This window comes from Orbicella faveolata, unplaced genomic scaffold, assembly GCF_042242905.1.
Source record: "Orbicella faveolata isolate gen_17 unplaced genomic scaffold, um_ofav_v1 contig_15, whole genome shotgun sequence".
NCBI classification, from domain to species: Eukaryota; Metazoa; Cnidaria; class Anthozoa; order Scleractinia; family Merulinidae; genus Orbicella; species Orbicella faveolata.
Window position 1 is genome coordinate 10,007,023 of NW_028301542.1, and position 13,146 is coordinate 10,020,168.

At 39.9% G+C, this 13,146-nt stretch overlaps 2 protein-coding genes across 2 annotated transcripts in view; both read right to left on the reverse strand.

The window, feature by feature from the left end:
• LOC110051292 (acyl-CoA dehydrogenase family member 11-like) overlaps positions 1-4,746 on the reverse strand; it is a 51,872-nt gene extending 47,126 nt beyond the window's left edge. Inside the window, exons 1-2 of the mRNA XM_089288369.1 lie at positions 4,234-4,746; positions 469-568 (exon numbers count right to left, since the gene is read on the reverse strand). Coding sequence (XP_089144495.1) covers positions 469-568; positions 4,234-4,361 — 228 coding nt within the window. The 5' untranslated portion in view covers positions 4,362-4,746. The remainder of the gene's footprint in view (positions 1-468; positions 569-4,233) is intronic.
• A 2,255-nt stretch (positions 4,747-7,001) lies between these two features.
• On the reverse strand, positions 7,002-10,113 carry LOC110051293 (frizzled-2-like). Its single transcript, XM_020757328.2, has one exon. The coding sequence runs from the start codon at positions 9,986-9,988 to the stop codon at positions 8,342-8,344; it is 1,647 nt and encodes a 548-aa protein (XP_020612987.2). The 5' UTR covers positions 9,989-10,113; the 3' UTR covers positions 7,002-8,341.
• Positions 10,114-13,146: the final 3,033 nt, after the last annotated feature.

A 13,146-nucleotide genomic window follows, 5' to 3' on the forward strand; every position in this document is an offset into this window, starting at 1 on the left:
CCCTGAAGACCTTTTGGTTCTCTCAACTTATCCAGAGAAACTGGTTTGCTATAATACATCCATTCCAATAGCCCTGAAAACAATCATTAATAACTTTTGCTAACAGTTGAGACTGTTTGACACTTTGTAATTAACAAATCAAATGTGGTTTAGCATTGTCTGTACTCTTATCGACAATGAGCATGCATCATCACAGTGGTCAAAATGTTGTGGACTCACGAGGTGCAGCCAAGTGAGTCCACAACAAATTTTGACGCATATTGTTGTCGATAAGAGTACAGACAACGCTAAACCACATTTGATTTGTTTTTTACCACAATATCAATGTCAAAGAAAATGTTTCTTTCAGAGCGTGACCAAGAGTGTGATACATTGACACGAGCAGCGTTCTCTGGACTCTTATCGACAACAGCAAATTAGCCAATTAGATTGCAAGATTAGTAGCAATTGTGGTAAAATTATATTTACCTGATGGGCCCCTCTCAACAATTTGCCTGGTGGTTTTTTTCTGAGAACAAACTCTTTTCCATTTTTAGCCAGGTAAAATGTTGGATTAGACTGACCTGACCTGCAGAAAGAGAGCAAACTATTAACCAACACTTCTGCAGTTGTTACTTTTCCTTCAAAATTTGACATCACTACTTAATGGAAAATCAATTCATTACCCCACTTGCCTGGAATGACAACAAAGTACTGTAAGATTGGGAGGCTGACAAAGGGCTTAATATGCAATCTTTTCCTGTCCCACTGTTTAATGTGAGCTGGACAAGCTCCTATAAGCAACTATCTACCCCTTAGACCTTTAGTGGCTAGTTACAAAAACTGTTTTGGCAAACAGGAATGTTTACGTGGCCATGTATTTAATAATAATGGTAATGATGGTAACATCATATTTGAGAGCAAGTTCTAAGGGAAGATGGACTCTTCACCACCTAAGTAAGTATAGACTGTTGAAGCTTGGAATGCTCAAAATCGATCTGCAAGGCACACTTATAGAGACCAGTGAACTGAGAATTTAAATTACTGTGAAGACACCTCAGGACAGCATTGAAGCAGTACTAAACAACTACAGTGACACATTCCAATGGATCGGTTGCTTTCAGGACAAGAAAGAAGGCAAGAAGAGAGAAGTTAAGCTAGAAGTGGATCCCAATGCAGAACCTGTGGCTCAGAAACCATGCCCTGTACCATATCACCTGCAGAAAGCACTCAAAGAATGGCTTGATCAGGGGGTGAAGGAGGAGATGTTTGAGAAAGTCCCAGATGACGAGACAATTACGTAGCGTTCACCACTAGTCATTCAACTAAAACCCAAGTTCACAGAAGTGAGGAGTGAAGAACTAGAGTCCACATGATCAGAGCAAGCACTGACTTGAGAATTCCAAACCAGTCCATGAAACAAAGCAAGTGCATCCAATCACCAAGAGTAGAAGACTTCATCTATCACCTGCATGATTGCAGGATCTTTACAAAACTGGATCTCAGACAAGATTACCACCAGCTAGCTGTAGACACATCCACAAGACAAGTTGTTACATTCAGCACACCTTGGGGAAACTACAGACCCCAAAGACTCACAAGATGTCTTCAATGAAGCCAAGTTCATGAACAATCTACAAAGACATACCCCACTGCCTGAACCAAGGAGATGACATACATCCTGGGAGGAAGAGATGAGACTGAGCACAGAGAAGTATTGAAGACCCTGTTACAATGAGCCAGAGACCGCAGGATCACATTCAACAGGGAGAAATGCCACTTCAGGATGGAGCAAATCAAGTTTTTTACACACGTCTTAACCAAAGCTGGACAAAACCATCACCTCACATAGTAAAAGCAATCAAAGAGTGCAGAGTGCCCGAGAACAAAGAGGCTATGTGAAGCTTTCTTGGTATGTATAGGCCACCTGGACAACTTCATCAAACTATGCCGCCATAGAAGCAATGTTGTATCAGCTTACCAGAACAGAAATGAAATTTCATTGGGGAAAACAATAAGAAGAAGCATTCAGGAAGATAAAAGACAGCATCTCAAGTGAGAAGACTATGGCATTCTTCAACCCAAGCAAACCTATAATCCTCTGTACAGAGGCAAGCTTCAATGAAGGCTTATCAGCAGCCCTGCTCCAGAAGACAGACAGGAGCTGCATAACAGAAGGGGTACAATTCATCAGCTAAACAATGACAGACTGAGAAAAGGTACAGTCAGACCAAGAAAGACGCTTTGGCAATCAAATGGGCCAAGGAGAGGCTGAGAATCTACATACTTGGAGCACCCAGATTCAGGATCGTGACATCCCACAAGCCACTAGTGCCTTTATTCAACAACCACAGCTTATTGAGTATGCTCGAGTTAACAGAAATCTATGGTGGCCCACTACTGCCACGGCAAAATAAAATTCAAAGGAAATTCAAATTACTCCTCGCAAACTACACACACTCGTGGCAAAAACAAAAACAAATACCTTAATTCAAATTTTATCACATCCTCAGAGACCCAGGGGCAGTTAGTGGGGACAGGAAAAAGTCTAAATGGGCGAGAAAAAAAATTCGGGAAAAGAAAAGTCAAGAACGACTTTGCCCAAATTTTTTTCTTCTCGCTTGTTTAGACTTTTTCCTGCCCCCACTAACTGCCCCTGGGTCTCCAGGAATGATTTCATCATGGCAAAAGAAAAAACACTTACGACAAAAACACTTACAGTACTTGAGAACCGTACCTAAATGGTAGAAAATGCTACCAAGGGAAAGGAAATTTCTGCTTAACCTAATGACTATCCTTAAATTACAAGCGTCAATGCAGAACAGGGTTGTTCCCTGGATCACTGGCAAGAGCAATGGCAGTAACAAACTGTGTTTATTTATTTAACTACTCCAATTACTTGGATTACAGCACTCCGCAGCTCTCACAAAAAGGTCAGACTTCTTTAGCTCAATGGCCAGTCTAGATGAGAAAATCTAGACCGCTTTCAATATCGATTTCAGCCAATCAAATTCGTGAATTTGATAGTTCCCGGTCCTTGTGAGACAGTGCCATATAATAAATTACTTTACTAACTTCCAGTTAGCTGATACCCAGTTTCCCTTGGTTGTAAGATAGGAAAAGGGATCAAAATAGAAGGGAAAATGGGAGAAGTAATAGAGATCACCCTTCCCCTTTGGCCTCCATTTCTTTTAGGGTGTTATGCAGAAGTCAACGAAAACAAGATTGTTTTCGCGGGAAATTAAAGAACTCCCGCAGATATCACAGATCAAAAAAATTAAAAGATACGGGACAGGGTTGACTCAAGGGTACAATTTGTATTGAGGCTCCAGGTAATGGGCTCCTGTAAAAACCCAGATAAAGAAACCTGTTCTAGACTAAATCATTTAAAGAGTGGCCACTATCCAGATAAATTCTACCCTATTCTGGAGCAAAATTGTCTCATTTCTGTACCCTATCCCAGACTAAATTGCCTGAAAATAATACCCTTCACAGTGGCACATACCCATACAGCTTACAGTAGATATGGGAGTACCCCTCCCCTGACTGCAGACCAGGGGTAAAATGCAGACTGCAGACGCTTTGAACATATAATATCGTGTTACCATTGCCAATATTGAGAACTAAATGCACACCTGTTGGCTAATCTGGGCATTTACTCAGGCCCCAGGGTGGGGACTCCCATTCATGTATAAAAAGGGTGCTTGTTGGAAATTTTGAAAAGAACCCTGAGGGCTACCAAGATCCTGTTTTGTGGGCATGGCTTGAAATTTTTTTTCTCCCCCAAGAGTTACCAATTCTTACATAATACGTTATCTTCTGTCATATTTTTTTGCCCAATACCCTTAAAGGTACTGCAAAAGCTCCCGCTGTGGACCTTTTGAGGCTAACCACCCTAAGAGATACCAAAACTGCTTTTTTAACCCCTAAAAGGTATAACAAACACCCCCGCCCTTTTTTATGGGAGTCCCCCTCCCGGGACTCAGGCTAACCAGAGTGAAAGTGCACACTGTGGCCAACTTAGACTGAATAGTGCTCCGGTCAGATTAGCCAGTGTACAGTTAGCTCTCGATAAAGTCTGCAGTCTTTAGTCTGCATTTTTTCCGCTCTGCAATTTGCAGTCTGTAGTTCGCAATCTATGTTTTGTACTGATATTGTTTATGTCAAGTGCAGCCCAGTTTTTTCGAGGATGATGATCGATCATCCCCCAAAAACTGGGAGATCGATGCTCCTGTTACATTAAATAACACAAACCTGTACTGTAGAACAGTCCACTCTCCATGATTTCGGGGAAAACCTGGCAAGTTTCGTATGAGATATTCCTGAAGGGCACCCTCATCAAACTTATGCTCCGGACGAACCCTCGACAGTTCCTCCGCCATGTTTTTCTTCTGACTCGTTCCCAGTCGCCTCGCGGGCACGTGGGTGACACTATTTTAAAATCACATTCTTATTCTCTCTTCTTAGTCTCTCCCGCCCCCCCCTCGCTGGCTCCAGGGGACAGTAAGATGAGAGACCCTGGGAACGAGATAGATTCTTATTTTGATAATACATCAAAACTAAGCACGAGTGTTCCAGGGTTAATTTCTTTCTTTTCCAGTCCACCATGCATGTGACTGTCTCAGGAGCATTTGATCGCCTAGTATCACCCTTAGGTTGAGAATTTGAACACTTCATGTTTGGCCCGGGGATGGGTGTCAAATACACAGAAAATTCTTCTCCACGCCCCCTCCCCCCCTCCCACAGGAGAAGGGATGTTCAGTTAGTTTTTAAAACAATGAAATAAAAACAGAAGCAACAGCCCATGACAGACTCATGCCATGGTAATTGCTGGTATCCATTTCACTCTGCAGAAAAGTTGGAAAGGATTAATTTTAGTGTACATTCAAACCTATTAACTGGACAAGACTGGGACAAAGCAACATGACATTGCACTGAAACAAATTATGACTAGCACATTTTCATATTTTGAACAAACCATTTTTTAGCATGAGGTAAGCTTCAAAGAATTCAGAAAGTGCCACCAAAGTACAAATTTCCACTTTGAATGCTTAAAAACAGTTCCCTTTGTCTCTCTGAATCAGAGAAACTTCCAAGAAACCTTCAAATTATATCTTTTTAATTTTCTGAGGTGGCATGCCTAGACTCCACAAAGAAAGAAACACCTTTGCTGTTTAGATTCCCAGTCTCTGCAGAACTTTTTAAAAAAGAACTCTGAATGCTTATGTCCAGCACATAAATTTACCCTCTGTTTGAAACCTGGCTTGTTGCCCCAGGCTATAAATCTGAAATGAAACACCTCCAAAAAATCCTTCAACATATGTGTCTATTTAGAATTAACAATAAAAACTAATCAAAACCAATTATCAAAGGTGTTTTTATAGGAATTTCTTTGAGAAACTGAAAGAGTTTATTTTTCAGTTTCTTTTAACTGCGTTTTTAAATATCTTACACAAGCACACACAACTGAACAGATATAAAATACATTAGATGCCAGCTCACAACTACTAAAAGTAACTCAGCTGGGTAGGTGGAATGCAATTCAAGGAGCAATTAGACAATTTCAAATTGCATGCTCAGCCAATTATTCAAGCATCAGCACTCTCTTGACCAAGACTACAAAATTCATGAATATGATTGGTTAATTATCAGCAGGCTAGTTGGACAGTCCCCTATCCTGCACACCATGTTTCTTCCACTGATGTAGTCAAAAAGCTTGCTATACTCATGCTGCATCTTAGCCAAAAAAAATAATCTGAAGTGTTACAGTGCCTTTTGATAACACCAAAACTCTGAAATTGCAAAAGTGCTATTGGGTGCTGTTAATCATAACTATGACAACAACCAACAATCCTTGAGAACAAGAAACAAAGATAATGGATCAAAATCCACCACTCATTTATTAAAAGTAAACTTTTGTTTCCTGGGAGGTCCAGTTGGGCAGCAAAACACAAAACAATTGATTGAGCAAAGTTCATGCATTATTGAAAGGCACAGTAAACTGCTTATTTATCAAGACATCTAGCCAAAGGTTATGGTAATCAAATCTTGATTCATTGGTAGCAAGAATCTGTGTCATCCAATTCTTTGCGAAGTCATACTCATGATTAAACAAATTGGACTCCTACTACACACTCGTCCAATTTTATCACTTGTATGAATAAAGACCAAATATAACTCCGCTCACTACTCCTGTTCATCATCATTTCCAGTCTTTGCAGCCAAACTCTAACCTTTCTTTTTCTCCAGGCTCTTATTTTCCTATTACCATGCTTTACCATGACTCAAAATTGGAAGCAGTCCATGCTGCAGAGTTGGAAGAGTGAGGTACTCCTAAGAGAGAACCAAAGCATTGGCAAAGACCACGTACATTGGAGGGTACTGGTGGACGCCCTATGCTCCCCCGGGGTGATAAAAGGTGATGATGATGATGATGATGATGATGATGATGACTTAAAATTATTATCATTTAAAGCCCGACTGTGTTATGCATGCTTTTATCCTCAAAACAGCAACCATATTCGTGTTTTTTTTTGGGTTTTTTTTTGTAAGGTTTAATTCTGAAGGTGACAGTTGAAAAAAAAATTTTTTTTTCACTAGGAAGTAATGTTCCTTGGACAACTGGATTTCTGTTTATTAAAGATGTTTTGGAATCACAGAATTATTAAGTGGTCTAATAAGAGGTTACACTTTTTAGAAATTCTAAAACACCAATATCAATTGTTGCATAACTATGGAAGATAATACTTCCATGTGGAAATGAGGTATGTACTTCTGCTAAAGAAATGCTCTGTGAAAATTACATCAAAATTTGTGAGGGGATTTTAAACCACATTTCTCTTCAAAAAAATTGGGCATTGCTTTCAAATTGTCAATTTTTAATAACAGCAAATCCACGAAAGTCTCAATGATTTTGACCATGACTTCTATTTAACAATTGAACAGTTTCTTTTTGGCACCACATATTAATTGAAGGACCAATACTCAAGGGAATACCCTGTGGAAACAAACCAGATGTGAAATGTATATAACAAAAGCTTTAATATTGGTCTTAATCAGCGCATAACATGTCAAAAATCAAAGTAACATCAACATCAGAATGGCTGTCCATAATACATATGTTTTGTTGAACTCACTGGATATTCATCAAAGCATTCCATTCATCTACAATCAAGACCGTAAAAAATGAAACTAAACAACGCTTTACAGAAACCTGCTAAAGAGGCTAAGTACACACTTCTGTAATAACATAAGAGCAGGTAGTCCAATCTGGAGTATAGCAAAAAATGTACTTTCCTCTCTTTTTCTACAAATGAAAAAAATAACTATAAAGTCTATGAACATGAAAAGTTGGAGTCTCAAATCAGATTGGATTACCGTAAGTAAGTGGCTTAGGAGAAAAAACACATGGGCGACTGATGGAATTCCTCTCATTTGACATCCTGAAATGGAGTAGACACCCTTCCTCTCTAGACAGTACTCATGCTTTAAGTCTTAGGTATGCAAGTGTCAATAAACAAAGCAAAAAGAAAAAATATCACAAACTGGAGGAAAAAGTGATAGATAAGAACGAAAGAGCACGTCAGCCCGGCAAACAAACAAACAAGCAAGCAACAAATCTCCTTTTCTAGAAAATTCAAAGTTGAGGATTACTTCTACTACATCAACAGATGGAGATGTTATCTAGGATAAGCTACAGAAAGGGAAGAATCAAAGATGTATTGGATATTATTGGATCTAAATTTTCTAATTTTCTAAATGAAGTCAGCATTTCAACTAAGACATTGGACTATCTTTACAACGTAATATCACAGTAGAAATTGAGAGAAATCACATTACGGTATTTCATTACTATACATTATTACAATCCGTTTGAAGGTGCGGTTCTTTCATATCAGTTTACTTGTTTCTTTGTTTCAAAGTAAAATGTCCCATCTGGTATACGCACTTAAGCATGCAATTTACAATTTCAGTTCTTTACAAAAAAGCCGTAAACAGAATACATCATCCCATTTTTCGAGCAAATCGAATTACTGTACATTTCCATTTCATAAAACGAAATCCGCGTACTTTATCTCCACTGCTGCTAAACACACGATAAAGTTACTCGAGGCACGACGCGTTCTTTCTAAGATGGCCCTTAGCAATCACGCGATTTGCAAATTAATTCCCACCATGAACTCTTGGTCTGAAAAGCTTTGGAAACTGAGTTCTTTGCAAGGCACTATGCCGTGATAAAGCAAAATGCCATCTTGGAGTTCTTTATCATCTGGTGTAAATTTAATTTACGGGCGCTGTTTTTGGCATGAAGTACCTAAATCTTACATCTCTTGCATGGCGGTAGTAACTTTACAGACGATTTTCATACAGGCGTGTTTGTTCCATGGCTGAACACTTTGTGTACTACGGAGGAGTAAAACTTTCTCCACACGTTAATGGTTTTACTTGACCAAATCCAAAATCCTGATGTTATTCCTACGATCAAGAACATTAAGTATTTAACCATAAAGACGGTGAAATCCGGTTTGTCATGAACTATAGGGTATTTTGGACAATTCGCGTCTTTCATATCATCGATGCAGGCCTGCTGGTGCTTCCAACCTTCAAACCAAGATTGCTGCCATTTTTCTCGATTTGCCTGCTCGTAAAATAAACAGCCGATTACTGAGATTGCTGGAAGAGTGTATAGGATCGAGAAGACTCCAATTCGAATCATTAGTTTTTCGATTTTCTCCCTCTTGCTATAATCATCTTTTAAAACGGATCTCACTCGAAAAAGCGATACAAATCCCGCCAGAAGAAACGTAGCCCCAACAAAAAAGTAAACGAATAACGGAGCCAAAACGTATCCTCGTAGCGCATTTAAATCTGAAAGTCCAACAAAACAAACGCCGCTTAGTTCGTCGCCATCAACTTTTGTCATCAATAAAATCGCAATTGTTTTCACCGCAGGAATCGCCCAGGCTGTGAGGTGGAAAAATTGAGCATTTGCTTCGATAGCTTCATGTCCCCATTTTAGTCCGGCCGCCAGGAACCAAGTGAGCGTTAGAATAACCCACCAGATAGAGGAAGCCATGCTGAAGAAATACAGCAGCATAAATATTACAGTACATCCCTCGTGCTTAGTTCCTTGGACAAGGACTGAAAAGCCAGTTTTGGATTCTGTACAAGATAAAGAGTCTCCAGCAGCGAAGCCAATGATGAAAGAAACAGAAATCATGAAGTAACAACCCGAGAGGAATATAATCGGCCTTTCTGGGTATCGAAATCTTCTCATGTCAATAATGAAAGTCAAAATCGTGAAGAGGGTTGAAATGCAACAGAGAATTGCCCATATTCCAGTCCAGAGACGGGCAATTTTTCTCTCCTTGTCATCGAAATAAATGTTTTCACACGTTGCCGCACATTTCTTCTTACCGAAAAACGTGTAATGATCGTTATCAATTTCTTGCTCTTCTGGACATCGAAACGGCACTAAACTCCTGTCAAGTGGTTGCGTCGTAGTGTTCACATCTCCCGGTCTTTCTGGTTTCTTTGTAGGCAATCCTTGGCCACTTCCACTCGTTATATTCTCGCCAACACAGATTTCTTCGCCCAATTTAGGAAACTTTTCGCACCACAAGGACTCTGGCCATGTAAATCCAAAACGCTTCATGAGATCTTCGCATCCATCTCTAGCGCTGTCACAAAGGGAACGGCATGGAGGAACAGGGATCGCAAGGACAGTACAGATGGGAGCGTAAACCGAACATAAAAAGAACGCCAAGTCCTTGGAACACCCAACTTTCACCAGTGGAAAAAACTGATGCACTTCGAGAGCAGCTTCCTCTTGTGTTCTATGTCTCAACATATTAGGAAATAATGTGGTGTTGTACTGTAGACCTGTGCAAAGAGGTATTGTCACTGATTCACACTTCTTTTGGCACAAGCAGGGAAATAAACAAACCCCAAAGATCACGACGGGGAACAGTAATCGAGCAAAACTTGAACTATAAGCTTCTGTGATCATTTTGACTCTGACTGCAACACTAAAGGAATTCGAGTTTCTGCAATTCCACAAAGAACGCCAACCTGTTCAAGTCCTCGGTTTGTAATGGCCGACTATGCATGACTGAAATGAAGTGTCAACGAAATTAGCATACTCAGCGCGCAAACTATGATTGGCTAGCGGCAGAAGAAAACGACAGTCAGAACATAAAACAAGTTCTGATTGGACACAATGACACGATCTATCTAATTAGGAGTCAAACAACGGCTCCATGTAAAGGCCACCGGATATTCGATCGGTTCCTCTAAATAGCTTTGAAAGCTTTATGGTGTACCTTTCAAATGTGGAATTTACACGCAAAAGCGGCTTACCATTGAGTCAGCTTTTGAATATTTAGTAACGCGCACTTTGGAATAAACAATAAAAGCGGAAAACAATAAAGTGGGTATACTTTAAATCTTTCAAAGAGATGTTTCGAAACATCAGCAAGCGAACCCCTTGCTGTTTTGCCATTATGAATAACCTATGGGGCATCTGGAATGCATTTCTTTTTGACGCCTTTTGGCCACGGAATTGGATGCCTGCGATATTAAACTCTGCGGGGAGTCAATTGCTTTGAGCGGTGTATTACGGTTTACAGTTGGGAACCCCTTGTCTAGAGTAAACAAAAAGTTCCTAAGATCTTTTGTTGTATTAACGAAGATAAACCAGAAATCAGATAACCGGTTCATTTCCTCGGGGTTGTTTTTTCTGTGGAAGTTTCCTGAGGTTGGGGCGTTCTTTACATTCTTAAACGTACCGCTTTCTTTAGTTTTCTTTGTCCATATTTTTTGACTGATTTATTTTTTTTTCCAAATAAAGAAAGTGTTTTTATTGGCCGTGCAAAGATCTTCACACACTTGATAATTGTGTAAACATAGTGACAAAATAGGCTTAAAATATAAACTTAGTTTTTAAGTAAGAAACCATGTCATGGTAATATGACATGAAACGGATAGTTGGCGGTGGACAAGATATGACCGGTACGCAGTCCTTAGGCCTTACGGACAGATAACCGGAAAATCTAAGGAGTTGATGAAACGTTATGTGCTCCTGCTTTGGTAAAATATAGGCACACAAGGCATACAAGAGTTACTTTTTTAGTGTGAATTTTTTAGTATACTTAATTGTTCGCGGTTTTATGAGTTTTAATGTAAAATCATTGTTGATTTAAAGTTGCTTCGATATCAAAACCGAAGAACAGCAACAACTGAATTTTGACCATGAAATTGCCAGTGAAGACCATGACGTTCAGTTGTCTTGATGGGAACAGTTCCATTGTAGTCCTGATAAAGAAAGCTACTCGTGGAATTTTTATTTTCTTGTCAAAATAAAACTTTGAAAAAAACATTAGGCTTGATATCGCATTTCTTAATGTCACCAAAAATCTTAGCTGCCAGACAAACCTTTTTCAAGATTAGCTCCTACCATTACCAGTATACGCCATAAATTCTAAATTTGTTTTTGGCAGTTCCGGAATTATTGTGTTCTAACCAATCGCAAGCGAGATTTTCAGACTCCAGAACCACAGAAAACGGATGCGGGTTTCCCGGCATTGGTTAAAGAACTACCTTACCGTTTACGCTTATTTTCGCCGAACTAAATTTCGCGAAAACGGGACAGGCATATTTCGCTGGACTTAAATTTCGGGATTTGGCCAGAAAAATATTAAAAGGAACTAAATTTTCCAAAATATGTGCAAATACTTTCATCAATTAAACAGTTAGTCTTGGAATTGACACAGTTAATTTTCCATAGTAATAGGAAATAGTTTCCAATGACAGTGAACAAAACTATGTAACAAAAGGAAACTGAAAGGACTGAAAACAGTTTGACATGTTCGTTTACAACAAAGCAGAACTATACAAAGAACGACACCGTCTATTTGTGCTTACAGGACATTGTCAGTCTGCTAGTCACGTGGTCGTAAAGGCTTACCATCTAACAAGTTATGCAGCGCTTTCAAGTGGTATACACATATGTTATTTACCGGCTGGGAGGTTTATGAAAGTGAAAAACTGTGACCGAGTTCTTGAAAATGCTGCTCAAAGCCTCGGGCAGCATTTTCAAGCCCGAGGTCAGTTTTTCACTATACAAGACCAACCCTACGCCGGAAAATAACACGTTTATTTTTTATCTTTCCTGCAGTAAATTGGTTTTAATTACTACCGTAAATTGAGTAGCAGAAAGCGAGGAAATTCGTTGAGTGTATTCCACAGAAATGCTCTTAAATACAGCAACGTTCAGAGGTAAACGACCGAAATTGACTCATTTTTTACTTGAAATTTTACGGCGAGAGAAACAAGAGACTACGCGCCATTACAGCGCCAAGCTAAGAAAACTGAACAAACCCTCACAACTTCATAACACTCAATTGAATTTACTTACAGCGGTGACTTTCCAAGCCTGCGTTGATTAATCGTCCATGAAGTGTAAAAAAGGCAAAAGATTGACGATTACCGCTAATTTTTAGGCGCGAAATCTAGGAGCGGTCCGTACTCGGCGTCCGCATGGGTCTAAAATACTTCCACCTGTAGGCGTGTTTAAGACACGAATTGGCGAAATGACCAAACGGTACCACGGGTGAGAGTCAATGCGGGATACAGATGGGTTTTTGAAGCACAGTGTGTTCGTTCGATGGCGCAACAATCGCAATGACAACCATTTAATGAAAGAATATATAACTCAGTTTCGTTGCACCAACGCCCTTAACGGCGTTCTAGGATGGATATCTGGGAATCGTCATTAATTAAAGTTTGTTTTGGGCACGTCCGGGCCGCGGGGAGTATCGTTTGAAGGGAGTCTAGTACCAGCACATCCCTGCCCAACATTTCGTCATTAGATCGATACCTCACATCCGTTAAAAGCAGGCCATGTGAATTCTCGCTCCCATTTGAGACCCTACGCAACATGGCCCAAACTGTCCATTCTTTCACTTCTAGTATCTCGGAATCGCACAGAAACCTTGTTTCCGGTATGTGCAGGCCATGTAGAGTCCCCCTACCTTGGCATACCAACGTTCAAAATGTCGACTGGGTGTCGATGCATACTATTCAACCCCCTACGTCTCGCGAGCAAAATCGAAGGAATGGAAATTACCGGTAAGAGATTTTTCGAAAATTTGGATTTTCCTAGCGAGG